The sequence below is a fragment of the Clupea harengus genome, chromosome 8, assembly GCF_900700415.2.
Source record: "Clupea harengus chromosome 8, Ch_v2.0.2, whole genome shotgun sequence".
Lineage (NCBI taxonomy): Eukaryota > Metazoa > Chordata > Actinopteri > Clupeiformes > Clupeidae > Clupea > Clupea harengus.
The window spans coordinates 24,065,024-24,081,630 of NC_045159.1; the positions used below are offsets into that span (position 1 = coordinate 24,065,024).

A 16,607-nucleotide genomic window follows, 5' to 3' on the forward strand; every position below is an offset into this window, starting at 1 on the left:
CAACATCAAGATCAATACTGACTCTTTATCTCTTGCTCCATCCAAAACAGCAAGAAACCTCGGGGTCATTATTGATGACCAACTGACCTATACGGCCCACATCGCCTCTGTCTCCAGGTCGTGCCGCTTTGCGCTATACAACATCCGCAAAATCAGGCCGTACCTAACCCAGTATGCCACCCAGCTGCTGGTGCAAACCTTGGTGAGCTCCCGCCTTGACTACTGCAACGCCCTCCTAACGGGCCTGCCGGCTTGCGTGGTGAAACCACTACAGATGATCCAGAACGCGGTGGCGCGTCTGGTGTTCAACCAACCGAAAAGGGCACACGTCACCCCGCTACTCATCGAGCTCCACTGGCTGCCAGTAGCTGCTCGCATTAAGTTCAAGTCACTTATGCTTGCCTACAGAGTGCTTACTGGTTCTGCTCCCACCTACCTAAATGCTCTTGTAAGGGCAAATGTTACACCCAGGACGCTGCGCTCGTCTAGTGAGCGTCGTTTGGCACTGCCGTCCGTGCAAGCACGGCAATCCAGACTATTTTCATTTGTAGTTCCACGTTGGTGGAACGAACTGCCTAGTACTACCAGAGCAGGGGCGTCCCTCTCTACCTTCAAGAAGCTTTTGAAGACCCAACTCTTCAGAGAGCACCTCCCCTCCTAACTGGCACCTGACTAGCGCTTAACTTGCACTTCAGCAGTTACATTCCTGCACTTCTTTTTCCTCTTTTCTAGGTTGTTGTTTTTCTAATTCTCATGTAAAGTAGTATTTATTGTTACACCATGCTTTTTTATTGCTCTTAGCTTGACTGTTCTCTCCCTTGTACGTCGCTTTGGACAAAAGCGTCTGCTAAATGACTAAATGTAAATGAAATGTAAATGTTTCTTTTGGCAGCATGGAAAAGTATTCTTCAAACTGTCAGAGTAGCTTTGAGCGTTGCAGCGAACCGTTTTTTTTTTTTCATGAATATTCTTCATCTCCTTTACTTCCTCCGCAGCACGAAGAGGAAGTCTAGTAGCTCCCCCTCTCCGCGTCCAAAGAAGCGAAAGAAGAAAAAATCGGGGAGAAAGAGAAGCCGGTGGGTGGGCTGTCTTCTCCACTGTGTATTCTGCCTGTCTTGCATACTTCAGTACTATATCCCTTAGACAGTGACTTTAGACTACTTCAGTACTATACTAAAAAGAGGAGTGCTGCATAGCTACTCGAAAGGGTAGTATGTATCCTGCTGCAATGCAATGAATGGAAATAATTTGGGGTATCAATCTGTGCAGTTCATGTGGTATTGTTTTGTGAAATTAATTTGTGAAAATCATACCTACACATGCAACAGAAAGAGAGGAAGGCGAACACAACATGAGGACCACAATAACAATGTGATCGTATGCGTTACCTTCTATAACATCTATAATGCATGATTAGAGTGTGCTGTTATCGCACCAATGAGGAGGCACATAGATGACGTTATGTTCCTCGCCATAATGAATGAACGAGTCTCTGCTCCAGTCTCTGCTGTCGTGTGTCCCGCTGTCTTCTGGAGGTGTGACAGCTCATTCTCTCCTTCCCTCGCCCTTCCTCCCCGCAGAGAGAAGAGGAAGAGGAGCAGCAGAAGGCACAAGAGAGACAGGTGTGTGCTCTCCTTCATCCGCTCACCTTCAATTACATCCAGCGAGATCAGCGTTGAGATAAAATGCTCCTGTTTGCAGGAGTGATGACTAGTTCTCATTTCAGAAACAATATCTGGATGATAATTTGAGCTGGAGAGGCCCTCCAGAGTAGTGGCTGTGTGACACTGACTGCACAGGAGGACAGAGGGGGAATGCAAAAGCACCCCCTCCAGTAGACAGCACTAACAGGTTATGCACTGGGGATCAACAACAATCAGCCATCTGCCCCCCTCCCCCCTCCTCTCTCCCTCACTCTCTCCAGCTCTCCCCCTCACTGTCTCTCTCTTTCTCTCTCTCTCTCCTGCTCTGTCTCTTTTTCTCCTCTTTCTCTCCCTCGTCCTCATTTTCCCTGCATGCTCCCTTCCCTGTCCTCATCCTCGGGTAAGCAGAAACATGCCCATTTTTCCTCTAATAACCTGAGCGGTCTGTGCACCTCGGAACGAGAACAAATGAGCTTCCCAGCAAATGACCAACAGCAGCAGCAGCAGCAGCAGCAGCAGCAGCCCCCCCCCTGTGTACCCCAACCCCCCCCCACATCTCTCCCTACACCAACCCTTTAGACCTGTTCCCCTCCCCTTTCCTCTCCTCATATTTCATTAAAGTGACACCACATCTCAGACACCGCCTTGGCCATATACCTTAATAAATAATGCAGGGCGAGAGACAGGGGAGAGCACGGGGAGGTGTGTGTGTGCGTGTGTTTGCTTGTGTGTGTGTGCGTGTGTGTGTGTGCGTGTGTGTGTGTGTGTGCTTGTGCGTGTGTGCTTGTGCGTGTGCGTGCGCGTGCGTGTGTGCTTGTGTGTGTGTGTGTGTGTGTGTGTGTTTGTTGGGGATAAGGGCGGTGTGGAGTCTGCTGGGCTCTGGTAGTGTGGGCGAGTGATGTAGTTTAACAGGCGCAGACAGCAGACTGCAGGGAGGAACTCTGGTGACACTGCTTGTGTTTGTGGATGAAACGGTTGAAAATAGAGAGCTGTCGTGGGCCGTGTCGCCATCGCTACACACACTGACCTCAGAGCAGCCACGACGGTGGCACTCCCTGCATGAGCTGAAGATTCTCCTCTCTCATTTCATTTAATCTTCATTGATTGTTCATCACCATATGTCTTTAGTTGGCAATGAAGCATTCAGGGAAATGTCTCATGACTAGAGCTGCAACGATTAGTCGACGTAATCAACGATGTCGATTATGAAAAATTGTCGACGATGATTTTTATTGTCAACGCGTCATAAAATATATATAAATTTATTTATTTATTTATTTATTTTAATTTTTTGGGCAGACGCTAGCAGAGCTACCGGTATTTTCATTCGGCATTGCAATGCACTATAGGAAGTGCGAAATAGTGCATATTTAACTAATAATAATTGACCATCATTGAGAAAAATGGAACAGAATCTGCAAATAGCCTAGCATACAAATCATGCACCGTTTTCTTTGCCCTCCGTTCTCGTACCTTCATGTGCTGCATATCAGAAATGACCGACTGAAAAGCGAATTATTCTGAGACGGCTCATGTTACCGTGGAAACAATAAACAAAGCTAGCTTTAGTAGCTGCTGCATATGAGATATGGCTAACAGAAAAGTTGTCATTTTTCTCAATGATGGTCAATTATTAGTAGTTAAAGAAGCACTATTCCAGTATTTCAAAGAGAATGAGCTGTGGGAGCACAAGAACAGTGAGTGTCTAGCAGCAATTATCATAGACATATATGATATATCTATAACTTATAGTTGGAAAACAGAACGTCTCATGGAGGATGCTTGCTAACGCTTTTTCATTTATGTTAAGTGCAATGTAGTAAATCAGTGAATTATCAGAGTAGCCTGTATTTTCGTTTGTTCTGAATAGTTAACCTCCTCCACTTAGCATTCTTCAAACAAAAGATTGTGTAAAACATATATATTTCATAAGTTGAATTTGAATGTCACTTGCAGCCCAGTTATTCTTGCGTTATTTTGCACTTGCAGAGGCTTGATTGCTAATTTGAGTTACTTTTAAAACTTTATTTGCACTTTCTCTTTACTTTTAAAAGTATATTTGCACTTTAATTTGTATTACTATTTAATTTATGTATTATGATTACATTTGTTACTCAAATACATTTGAAATTCAAATTCCAACATTTTGAGTCGTTATTTTAATTTGCTATGGGAAATAATCATTAGATTAGTCGATTAATCGAAAAATTAGTCGATAGATTAATCGATTACCAAAATAATCGTTAGTTGCAGCCCTACTCATGACATGGTAATGGTCTTCAGGACACCCTGTTTGTGTGAAACACTATATGCAGATATGCAGCTCCTGTATTATACTGTCATTTACGCTCTTAGCATGAAGCACTGATGTGTGTGTCTCTGCTGTGATGGAGGGTTAAATCACACTCAGGGAATAGAATGTATCCTGGTAGAGACTGACAGAAAATGAATGAGAGTCTGTGTGTGTGTGTGTGTGTGTGTGTGTGTCTGTGTGTGTGCGTGTGTGTGTGTGTGTGTGTGTGTGTGTGTGTGTGTGTGTGTGTGTTTGTCTGACTCGTCTGACGTCTCTCTGGTTTATTTACCCACGTGAGGAGCCCCGGCACTGTTCTGTTGCCCAGTGTTGTTTTGACAGCTTTATTAATGATTTCCCCTCCTCCTCTCTGCTTCATTGAAAGAGGACGTAGCAAGGCAGCGTTGCGTGTGGCTTCGTTCATGCCTGGCACATAGCAGGTGTATACGTATCACAGAAGACACCCACACCACCACCACCCCCGCATGATTTTCGCAGTAGCTCCACAAGAGGAAGTGGAAAACAAAGCTCTGCTTTGGCTCAGTCTTTATTGTGATGAATCCCTGGAGCAACAGGAGTGTGGAGTGTGTGAAGGTCATTTGGTAACTGAGTCACTCTGGCAGTGTAATTTGTGCAGTTTATCTCATTCCTGTTTGCATTGCTAACCGATCTGAGGAGAAAGGCTTTCAATAAAAGGGTCTTCTTTATAGATCAGTTGCTTGTATATGCGGGTTTGGTTCCATTAGAAAGCTTCCATTGTTTCATTGCTATTTTGAGTCTTCATGGTCTTTAATAATGTATACAGTGGTAGTCTGGCAGGAAGTCTGTTCCCTCTTCTTAAATGCGGTTTAGTCAGACACTGTGCTACAACATTAGACAGTCCTTTTAAGCCTGCTTCCTAAAGACAGAGTTGTGTAACTGAGTCTGGCGTTCCTTGTGCAGGTCTGCATCTGGCTCCAGGAGGAAGAGGAGATACAGGTGAGATCACATCTCTAAAACTCTAAAGGACAAGTGTGGAAGACCTGTCACCATGGAAACAAGGAGCGTGCTTTAGCGCTCCTCCCTGTCACCAAGAATATCCTCCGTGTTTTATATGTCGGGGTCATCCTCCACCACCACAAACATTATCAAGATTTTTTTAACATTTGATCTGCCGGTATCAATTGTATCAGAGGCCTCTAGTCTTCTGTGCTTGAAGATGGTGTCTCTTGTTTCGGTGTAGGTCTGGGAGCCCAAAGAACAAACACAAAGACAAGAACAAGCAGAGAAAAAGGTGAGCAGTCAGGGAGGCCTGTGTCTCTCCCCTGCCTCAGAGCCCACTGCTGGCACTCACTATTCACTTACACCCAGCAATTCATCTGAGTCACAGCGCCAATAGAAATCTGTGGCACAGAATTAACAGCATTAACTCTATGAGATGACTAAGGCTGTCTGTATGCCTGTGTATAAATGTTCTTTTGTTCTTGTGTGTGTGTGTGTGTGTGTGTGTGTGTGTGTGTGTGTGTGTGTGTGTGTGTGTTTGTGTGTGTGTGTGTGTGCCCAATGCGTCTGAATGTGTGTGTGTGTGTGTGTGTGTGTGTGTGTGTGTGTGTGTGTGTGTGTGTGTGTGTGTGTGTGTGTGTGTGTGTGTGTGTGTGTGTGCGTGTGCGCGCGCGTGTGTGCGTGCCCATGCGTGTGTGTGTGTCCTAGGTCACCAGCAGATTCACCCAGCAGGAGGTCCCACAGGAGAGGAAGTTGCAGCTCCCGCAGCGCCTCTCTCTCCTCCACGGGGAGCCTCTCCAAGTCCCCCTCCAGGTACCGCACCTCCTCCCGCCCAGCAGCACTGTTCTCTCAGCACAGCCTGGGAGAAAGATACATTTCTTGAAACACCTACACACACAAACACATTGATACATCTCTTGAAACACCTACACACACAAACACATTGATCCCATTTACCATGCCATGGCCAATGAGTGAATGTGAACATTTTAACTTTTACAAAAAATGAGTTTGTTCGGAATACAGACTTGAAATGAAATGACCAAACTGCCACTGTTCCAAGTCTCATGTGAGGCAAAGCTCTAAATGAACACTGAAAATTCATGAGCTAGCGCCTTATGGCAGATTTTGCACAGAAAAGGAAGCAAGACCCACAAAATATTGTTTCACTTTGCTGTATGTCATTTGCGATTGAATAACTTCAGTAATTAACAAGTTTTAATTACTGGGGATTTGACTCTATTCCATCATTTCCCCTAAGCCAAGCATTATGGTTTTGTCCACACTTTAAGCATTTGTTGAAAAGTCCCATTGGCAGTGCTGAATAAATCCTGTCTTGTATTGCACGTGATGTGACGGCAGCATCTCTGCTCCTTTTCTCCCGCCGCAGGTTGAGTGCGAAGCACCGGACGGACGGCCACAGGTCCAGCCGCAGCCCCAGCCCCCCCGCCGCCGCCGAGAACCCCACCGCGTGGCAGAACGGCCATCACAGCCACCGCGCCCGCAACGGCAAGGAGCACGTCTACAACCATGTGGACGGAGAAAAAGTGCAAGATGTACGTAGTCTCCTCTCTTCCGCTCCACCGCATCTCCTGTCCCTCGCCCCCCAAGCCCCCCCCCCCTTCGGCCTCCCGTACTCTAACGGTGTTTTCCTCCTTTGCCTCCTTAGAGCTGACTCTGATGTCTCTGACCCCACTATGTCTGTGTCGGTAGACCTGCTTGTCCTTTGTTTGTTTTTTGGTTTATTGGTTTATTTCATTTTGTTGTTGTGGGGTTTTTCTTTTTACTTTTTCCCCCACTTGGCTCAGTTGAGGTATTTGTCTCTCTGATTGCTCTTGTGGGTAAGATAGATGTTTTCAGCAAAAGGTATGTTCCACACCTCCTTAAGACAAGCAGATCTCGCTACCATATGTGGCGCCTCGCTCTGTTTTAAGTACTCACACTCTCCAGGGGTAGGGAGCAAAACGCAGAGAGGAGCGTGGACAGTTGATCAGGTCAGCAGGAAACCACACAAGCACATGGACTTACATTGTGTATGGCGTAGGCAAAGTGATGATTTTCATACCCATCAAGAAACATAGGATAACTTAATGAATATCCAAATTTTCGAAATGTATGTGTGTACAGATGAGGGTTCATAAGGGTAATTGAACAGAAAAAAAGCAGGAACTTTCGGCAGAAGGAAATTCAGCTTTTTAAAGTAATGTTATAAAGCCATTACTTTATTTTGACCAAGAATAAAATGTGAGTCTGTTGCATTTGTTGATAAGCAATATTACAGCCTTTCCTTTAGTCCTCAAGGACAAACAAGACTTTAAAGGATAAATGATTCATTGCAACAGCTAGGCTCACATTGATAAGAGGATACCCTTGACATACGTTCGTACTGAGGGTTTGTACCAAATTGGATTTGTCACCTCATTTTATTAAGCAACGTGTTCTATTACTGGGATACAATAAAATATGAGACAGTTTGTTGATAAGAAGGCCAGATATGTGGCTACAGCTATGAGAATTCTTCAGCATCTGCATAGATGTTCATTCACTGTTATGTGATGCCTCATTAATAATACATAACTTTTAAACGTTGGCAATTTACAGTAAATCAGTGGTGTAGGATTAGCTACAGTAGTGTCTTGTTGATAGCTTCATGTTATAGCAAACGTTTGCCAGTTTAACCCAAAATGACTTGTATATAGCAGCACATAACATGCTGAACTGCATAAAGGATGTAAGGTCTTGATGCAAATATCTCTGTTCCTCCCTGCTGATATGTACAGTATCTACCAAGGCTCCATGAAATGGTAAGCTATTTGACACATGTGGGATGAGACTGACTGTCATGGTTTTTGAATCACAGAAACATCAAAGGTGACACTTTTACTATACCAAAACACCCAACATCAGTAATATTTCAACACAAATGTGACCTTATCTGGAAAATCAAAGTCTTTTTAACAGCTCTAACGACTCACGATAGAGATCTTAACAGAACAGTACCAAGGTCATAGGCATGTGGTTCACAGGTCCTTTTAAAATGAATGTACATTGGTTTCTTGAATACTCCATGAAGTGGTGTTGCAGATTTTTGGATGCTAATTTGGGCAGATTTTGTTCCAGTATGCATGTGTTCTTACCAGGAGATTTCAACTGCTCTTTCTCTCTCACACACACTGCTTGCTTCATCCATCTCTGTTTATTTTCTGCCTCTGTTGATTTTTTTGAGTGATATCTTCCCATAAATAAATGCCCAAACTTTTCTGTCTCGTTTGTGTGAAAAGCACTCAAATGCTTTGGAACTGGACCAAGTAGGTTAAATGGGTATGTGTATTATTAGTTTTTTACTTGTCAATACAGTTGTCTGAAAAGCACATGTTCTGCTCAGTAATACTGTAGCTTCCCTTCCTCCAGATTTGGCTTAAGAGTTTCCAGCCATCAGGTGCCCAACAAGCCCCTTTTTACTTTACTTGCTTCCTGTTTACTTGTCATCTTGACCTGCATGTTGCCTCTAGGTGGCAGTGTCACTTCTGTCAAACTCTTCCTTCTCCCCCTGATAACCAATTCTCTCTCAGGGCGTCCAAATAAATGGGGATTCAGCCAGAGAGGTTTCATGACCTTTTTTTTAAGGCGACCTGTGCCCACTGATTTAAACCAATCAGGTGCTTTGGCATCTGTGGAATTAGTCCTGATTGGTTTAAAAACAGCCCGCTTGTTAGCAGCTAATGCTCATTTCACAGGTGCCATCTTGAGTGTCATGAGCCCTCTCTCTGTGTGTGTAGCCCCCATCAAACAGGATCTCACCTGTTTTGTGGTGCAGCGGGTACTCCAGTTCTGGGGGGGGGGTTGAGCGGGACCATGCCAAAAGCTCATCCTGCGTGTCATTTCCTGGTTCTTACCAGACTGTTGATATTTAGTGGTTCTTTGGCTAGCACATGTGCAGTTTTCTAGGTGTTTCTCACTCTCTCTTCCACATCTCAGTCTGTCCTCTTGTTTCTGTCTGTAGTTGTATTTGATTGCGGAAATGGTTATTTGTCAAATATATTCACATTTAATGAGTGCAGTGCTACAATGTTTAAACTAAATAGGACAACACACAACAGTGACATTGGTATTTTAAAGGGACCCAAGCCATTTGGAATTGCATCTAATAATCGAGAAATCTTCAACTAGGAGTGGTTTCTTAAATTACCTAAACTTTAAATCAACCAACTAACCAACAACAACAAAAAAAACTATCCACTGCCATTATGTTAAGTTACATACTATTTACCATTATGTGTTGACAAATAAAGTGGTTGCAGAAGGACTTCTGATATGAACAGGTCTGTCTCCTGAATTGCTATAGAATCCTGAATGACTACAGTGTAGCTGGCAAAGAGATACTCCAAAATGTGACTGGGGTCCCTTTTAAATGTGCTGACTCTAGTTCTCCATTTTAGCAGCGACTGCCCCTCCACCCCGAAAGCCCTCTCTCTTCCTCCTCTCCCTCCCTCCCTCCCTCCATCCCTCCTTCCCCTTCATCCATTTGTGTTGTCTGTGATTCACTCCTCTGTTGTCCTGACTTGCTCTTCTCCCCCTCTTTGTCATTTGCCAGAGTCTGCATGCCCTTGGCCTACCACCCCTCTGTAGCAATTCTACTTGTACAATGGGTTTCATTCTGTGACCTCATGAGCCTCTCTCCACAAACCTTAACCCCTCTCCCGTTTGAATCAACCTTAGCTGCATTTGTTCAAGCGAAAAAGACAGCAAATGATGTAGTTTGTTTTTAGTTTCTATTAATATTGATCTTTCCCTCTCTTGCGAGATACGTCTTTGTTTGTTTGTTTATTATTATTATTATTATTATTATTTTCTTTCTGTTGGTTCATTTTCCTCCCCTTAGTTCTGTTTGTTGGGTTGTTTCCTCTCTCCTTAGTGTCAGGGTCAGTTCTTAGCATTGATACTAAAAGAACTCATTGTCTTTTTTCCATTCCGCTGCGGAGAACTTTCCTTTTCTTTTTTTTTTCTTCTTTTGTTTTTGTTTTGTCTTCCTTTTTTCTTATTTTGTTGATATTGCATACGTGTCTCTGATTGAAATGGAAGGTAGGTAACGCTCTGCCTACGCACGTGGTCTTTATGCAGATGAGAATGTGAGAAGCACCCTAGCTTGACATCAATGTTTCTCTCTATCTCTCTTTTTTTCTTTTCGTTTACTTATGCTAAAAAAAAACAGATTACTCTATAATTATTTTATAGTAGTTTTCTCTCAAAATTCCGACTCCTTAAATCTATCCTTTTTTTTACCTTTCTTCCTCAACTCTCATGCTGAAGTGTCCAGCACACTGCCCTTCTCTCAGGTCCATGTCCCTGTCAACCTCCATCTCTCTCGCTCTCTCTCTCTCTCCCTCCCTCTCTCTCTTTCTCTATCTCTCTTCTGTTTGGGTAGAATGCATTCATGTGTGTGACACATTTTCTGTTCCTTGGTGAAATGGTACGTTCGTCCTATGATTTGATCATGTTTTCGTTTTTTTGTGCGTAAAGGCCATTTCTAACTACTGTCACCTGCATCAGGGGGGTTTGTGTCTCTTAGTGCTGTAGTGCTGCTTTTGTCTGGGGGGGGGGGGGGGGCTTTCTTTGGCAGGGGAAAAAGGCCTTTATTTTTTCTTTATATTAAAAAACACAAAATACTATAACAGAGTGTCTGCTGTTGGATTATCTTATCTGAGAGATAAGTAGCACAGAGTGGTTTCACTTTGTGAAATCCTCTATTCTTTCAATAGTTTTCATTAATATTTGAAATTGGTTTAGCCACTCTGGCCATAAATAAACAATCATATCTACTGAAGCTTTGCAAGTCGACCAGATATTGCATTAGCAACACTGATATGCAAGACTAGTGTTTACCTGCCCAGTTGGAAAGTCGAACGTGTTCACATTCTGAAGATTGAATCCTAATGTAAATGACGTTGTCATCTAAAAGTGATTTCTTTAAAAACTATATTGTGTAGACACGGGTTTGAGAGAGACAAGAGCGTACAAACAAACAAACAAATGAATATAGGCTCTGATTCAGTACAGTGTTCAAACATAACACTCTCTCTTAACAGCAATTACATATAGTAGAAATACTCTTTCAAAACAGGGCTTGTTGTAGGACTAATCAGAAGCCTGTTTCCAGCTCTGTTTCTGCACCTGGGATTAGCAACAATCACACACTAACTATTTGAGGGATAGTTAGGATAGAAGGTTGACTGCATTCTTGTAAACTATACGGCAAAATCATCCCTTTGTGATAAAAATAAATAAATACAAACTGAAGACATCCAGTAACTGCAAATTAGACGTGATACACTTTCAATGGCGTAAGAACAGATGGGATTAAATAGTATGATGAAGTAGAGCGCTGAAGCTAGCTAATGGATTCAGTGAGAGCCTCTCGGGTCATAGCTTGGTTTTGGATAGAACAGAGGATTGAAAGTAAGTGAAAATGTATTTGTATGTACGTATCTCTTTTAGAGTCAGCGTTTCCCTGCACATTGCAACTTTTTCTTTAGTTTTCCTATTTGGTTTGATTTCCATGCATTGTCTCATTGAATCACTGCCAGGGAAGGGTTTTGTGTCTTTTTCTCTTGCATTTTGTGACTCTAATGATGCACTTATGTTGCCCCACTTTTCCCTTTTCTTCATACCTTACCTACTAAAGGAGGGAATACCACTTTATTGGTAAGTGGATGTTAACCAAAAGGGAGTTAAACAGAGTAACGATTAAAAAAAAATCAAAGGAAATGGGTCGCTGTTCACATCTCAGCAATTGTCTGCAGGAAAAAAAAAATCGACAAACAGAAGTTACTCCTCAGTAAAAGACGATTTGTTTTCTGATTCGACTGATTCTATTATTGTGAATCTTTATTTTGTTCCTTCCATTTCTGTGATGTTCTGTCAAGTTGTCTATTTTTTGCGTTTGGTTTCACGTTTTTTTGTTTTTAGCCATTTTCTAAAATTGAAGATGTCCTCCTTTTCTACTCTACAAAGTCTCTGTTGCTTTCTATTCTCTCTCTCTCTCTTCTCTTGAACTTAAATTTGTTTCACAGTTTTACATTGTTTCCCTTTCTTCCTCTTCTTATAATATTTCCTTTTGTTCTTTGGGGATTTTGATTTTCTTCGACTCATTATGGTTTTGCATGCCAAGTATTGCATGCGCTGCACCATAGAGGACTGTCTATAAGCCATATTGAGAAAACTTAGATCTTTTTTCTTTTTAGATATTTACCCTTTTTTGGCAAATGCACCATAGCGCCTCCTCTCTGTGTGGAAGACATTCTAAGGCCCTTTCTCTCTTTTTTTTTTCTTTGTTTTTCTTTTTTTGGGTTTGTTGGTTATCGTTTCTGCACAGAAGCTCCGAGCGCTGGTGGCCTGCTCGCCGAGCCTGCAGACGTGTCCGTCGCCCCAGCTGAGGGAGGCCAGGCCTCACGGCACCCTGGGTAAGAGCCCCGGGGGACTGCCCCCCCATCACCACCACCATCAGCACGGGCCGGCAGGGGACGCCCCTCACGTGGACGACAAGCACCAGGGCTCAGGCAGGCCCACCACAGGGTCGTCACGGAAACGCGGGGGTCACCACCGAGCCCAGAGAAAAACGTCCCACTCGCCGGGCCACAGCACTGACTCCGCCCACTCGCAGCACAACCTGCCCAACAAAGGCAAAAGCGCCCATCAGAAAAAGTAAGACACCTGCCCTCGCAATTTTTAAAGGATTTTATTTAAAGGTGCATGTATTGTTTGATGCCTCAGACAAAAACATTTCAAGACTTGAAACCCCTAATGTAATTCTGAATACATAATTAAAAGAAATAGTTTTCAGACAGTTCAGTTTATTTATTCCGTTTATTATCTTGATTGTCTGCTTCAGGCTTTAAATTGCATTACTTTTCTGGACCTTAAATATTCAAATTAATCCATAAAACCTGACACGGAGAATCAAGGCATTGGGAAAATAGGATCTTCTCACTGTTCTTTCTGAGTTATTTTAAGGGTCTGAAAATGTTACAATAAACTGTGTATGGGACCATTAAACAAAACTTGACCAATACCTTAATGCTGATTGATATACTTTTCTCCCAGCTTTGCCTTGACTGTAAGTTTTGCTTTGGTTTGCAACCTAACAGACATTTTCATTCTAGCGCTCACATGAGATAAATGACTTGCTTCACTGCTCCCTCCCTGGCAGGCCCAAAGGCGCTCACTCGTCCAAGCAGCCGCACCGCGATCGAGCTCACCGCAGCTCGTCACCGTCTCCTTCGCGGCACCGGCACGCGTCGGGCCGAAAGAAGAGCAAGTCTCGCAGCAGCCTCCGGCAGCGCAGCAGCTCCTGGAGCAGCAGGCACTCGTCCTCCCCCTCCAACTCCCGCGAGCGTGCCACCAGCAAGGCGTCGCCCCATGCCCGCCAGAACACCTCCAGGTACATCCACCACAGCACACTGCACCGCAGCCACACTGCCAGCTGCTCAAGCTCAGTGAATAACAGCCTCCTGTGCAACTGAAAATCATAAGATGGAGGCCCAGTCGGGCTTTTAGAAGCACTTTACCTTGTTGATCAAATGAACACCATCGTGTATATTTTGAGTAACTGGGTCATTGGGTTTGAGTAACTGGGAAACATTTGGATTTGTGGGACCTATTTGTTTGAATGAATTAGCATTCACAAACCAATATTGCTGAACATAAACAACCTCTAGCTATGCATCTGTTGTTTTGTATCACCATGGTAATTGGTAAATGGACTGCATTTATATAGCTGTTTCTCTTCCATGGCCCATTCAGTGTGCTTAAGACGCAGTGTCATGTCTGATTTGTAGGGACAGAGACAGTGCGCACCATTCGGACTCTGGCGCACGCCGGCGCTCACGGAGTTACTCGCCCATACGCAAGAGGAGAAGAGACTCCCCCAGCTTCATGGAGGCCAGGAGAATCACCAGGTTAGACGTCAGAACATCCTCTCACTCTGACAGCCTTCTACAGCACACAGACCCCCCCCCCCACACACACACACACACACACACACACACACACACACACACCCAAACACACACACACACACACACACATCATGGAACATTTTCATTCCTTGTACATCTATGAAGAATAACGCTGATGGTGAATTGCAGCAAAGACCTAGCTGTCCTCTGGGATTTCATGCAGCATAGATGTGCTGAGCTAGTTACGAGTTAGTGCTACCTTAGCATGAAACCTGAATGTGCAGATGAGACACCAATCTCCACCTCCATTCATTACCGTGAGCTTCACAAGAGCAACACTGACATCTATGGGTCGAGTTCGTTACCTCAATGTTGCAAGCGGAACTGGCCATCAACGCCTGTTTATCCACCCGTGGTTAAAGTCACAGTAAATATGTGTTTATGTTCTTTAATAACTTGTTGTTCTTTATCTTCTTGATGTGTTCTACAGTGAAATATTTTTTTTCTGCAGAGATTTATCAATGCGCTTTTGTATGCTGAAATTCAGATTGTGTTGATAGGAAGATGCCATGAGTTGTGGTGTTCAATGTCTCACTCCTGCGTTAAGGTTCCCCCGGAAGACAACAGATGGAATGCTGCTGAGCCACGAGCAAGGTTACCGTGGTAACTGTTGCTGTGCAGCAGGACTCTCCTAGCGCTCTCCTCCTGAATCTGCTTGGCGAAGCAGTTAATGCCCAGACAGCCTCCCCTGAGTACATCTCCCTCTCTCTCTCTCTCTCTCTCCCTCTCTCTCTCTCTCTCTCTCTCTCTCTCTCTCTCTCTCTCTCTCTCTCTCCCTCTCTCTCCCTCAGCTTTTCTCTTCTATCTCTCTGTTCTCCTTTCACATGCTCTGTTTACGCTCCCTGTTCTTTTCTCAGACCACTCTATAACCATAACTGCACTAGAGGCTCTGCTGCATATATGTACTAATGCTGGCACACAATGGCAGTTGAAAAGCACTATCAAGAGGCTACTTAATGAATTATTTGCACACCATTTCCTGCAGTTAATTTAATTAGTGGTTATTTTTGAATACTAATGATTTTGTCCCGGACAAAATCAGAATGCGAAATGATGGGGGGGGGAATCTCTCAGGCCTCCATGATAGTGCTGGAACTGCAATCAAATCACACAGATAATGTCACAAAGACACTGGGTGTGGTCTAACCTGCTAGGATTTCTAAAGCCTCTCCTAACAACTCCCACACAACCTGATATGAGATGGGTTCAGTGTGTCACGTCTTACTGCATATGATAACATTGTTGGTGTACGTGTGTGTGCACGTGTGTGTGTGTGTGTGTGTGTGTGTGTGTGTGTGTGTGTGTGTGTGTGTGTGTGTGTGTGTGTGTGTGTGTGTGTGTGTGTGTGTGTGTGTGTGTGTGTGTGTGTGTGTGTGTGTGTGTGTGTGTGTGTGTGTGTGTGTGTGTGTGTGTGTTTGTGTGCGCATGCGTGCGTGTGTCTGTATGATGTGTTTGGATGTGTTTCAGTGTGTAAATGGAAACTTATGCTTAAGACACTAACCAAAGCAGCTAATCTTTTTCAACCTTTTTTCCAGTCTTACAACTAATTACCTTTACAAAGGCACCAGCCACGTCCTCCACCTCTTTTAAGACTGAACAAATGACCCCTTGGTCCCACCTGACATCACCTTTATGATAGAGATAACTTTAAAACTTTAAAATCTCATTTGTAAGAAATTGTATATTGTATTTACATCCATTTGAAAATGATTTAGAAAGAAAATTTTACTTGAAAAGTCCAAATCTCAAGTCTCAAGCCTTCTGATGATATGAGGCTTATAGTTGAATGATAATGACTTAAAGGGAAATTTGTTCAGTTGCTGAAGGGGTAGGAAGTTTTTAAAGTTAATTTGCCATGAGTCAAATTACTTACTTCCTTGTATCTTCCCCTCTCTCTCTCTCTCTCTCTCTCTCTCTCTCTCTCTCCCTCCCTCCCTCTCTGCGTCTCAGCGCCCGTAAGCGGCCCATCCCGTACTACCGGCCCAGCCCCTCCTCCTCCAGTGTCCTGAGCAGCCACAGCAGCTCCAGCCGCAGCCGCAGCTTCGACAGCTTCAGCAGCTACAGCCGCAGCAGGAGTCGCAGCCACAGCCGCAGCAGGAGCAGGAGCCGCTCCCGCAGCCCCAGCCAGCCTCACAGCTACTACAGCCGCAGCAGCTACGGCAGCCCTGGCTTCTGACCAACGACAGAGAGAGAGAGCGAGAGAGAGAGAGAGCGAGAGAGAGCGAGAGAGAGAGAGAGAGAGAGAGAGAGAGAGAGAGCGAGCGAGCTAAAGAGCTGACCTTTTAAAAGCCACTTTTGGATGAAATGAGAGAGGGCTAAAGCCACGAGGAAGTTGAGAAGGGGGGGGAAAAAGCAATGTACTTCCTTCATACCCTCTAGGTTTTTTTTCCATTCACAAATGACACAAATGACAAGATGAGGCACAGTTGAGGACATCCGGACCATTCTGTCATTCAGATTACCACACAGCCCTTTACCACACAGCCCTTTCACGGACCGGCCACTCTAACCATCCAAAAGACTTCCTCCAGGAGCCCGCGGCCCTTGTGAGTGTAGTCTGGCCTAAATGACAGAATGTCTAGAGAGAAGCTGCACCGAAGCGAACAATCAAACACTAGGCCTCGTTATTCTCCGTAAACATTAGCACGTTACTGGACTGGGCCAAAGGATTGTTATTAG

General features: G+C 44.2%; 2 protein-coding genes across 2 annotated transcripts in view; both read left to right on the forward strand.

The window, feature by feature from the left end:
• The window catches only part of LOC116221520 (serine/arginine repetitive matrix protein 3-like), a 39,439-nt gene extending 37,542 nt beyond the window's left edge, over nucleotides 1-1,897 (forward strand). Inside the window, exons 5-6 of the mRNA XM_031572414.2 lie at nucleotides 996-1,076; nucleotides 1,581-1,897. Of these exons, the coding sequence (XP_031428274.1) occupies nucleotides 996-1,076; nucleotides 1,581-1,707 (208 nt within the window). The 3' untranslated portion in view covers nucleotides 1,708-1,897. The remainder of the gene's footprint in view (nucleotides 1-995; nucleotides 1,077-1,580) is intronic.
• A 2,591-nt stretch (nucleotides 1,898-4,488) lies between these two features.
• On the forward strand, nucleotides 4,489-16,175 carry srrm3 (serine/arginine repetitive matrix 3). The gene is made up of 9 exons (XM_031572736.1): nucleotides 4,489-4,535; nucleotides 4,876-4,911; nucleotides 5,156-5,206; nucleotides 5,623-5,727; nucleotides 6,305-6,470; nucleotides 12,287-12,615; nucleotides 13,121-13,351; nucleotides 13,749-13,868; nucleotides 15,879-16,175. The coding sequence occupies exons 1-9, from the start codon at nucleotides 4,489-4,491 to the stop codon at nucleotides 16,102-16,104; spliced, it is 1,311 nt and encodes a 436-aa protein (XP_031428596.1). The 3' UTR covers nucleotides 16,105-16,175.
• Nucleotides 16,176-16,607: the final 432 nt, after the last annotated feature.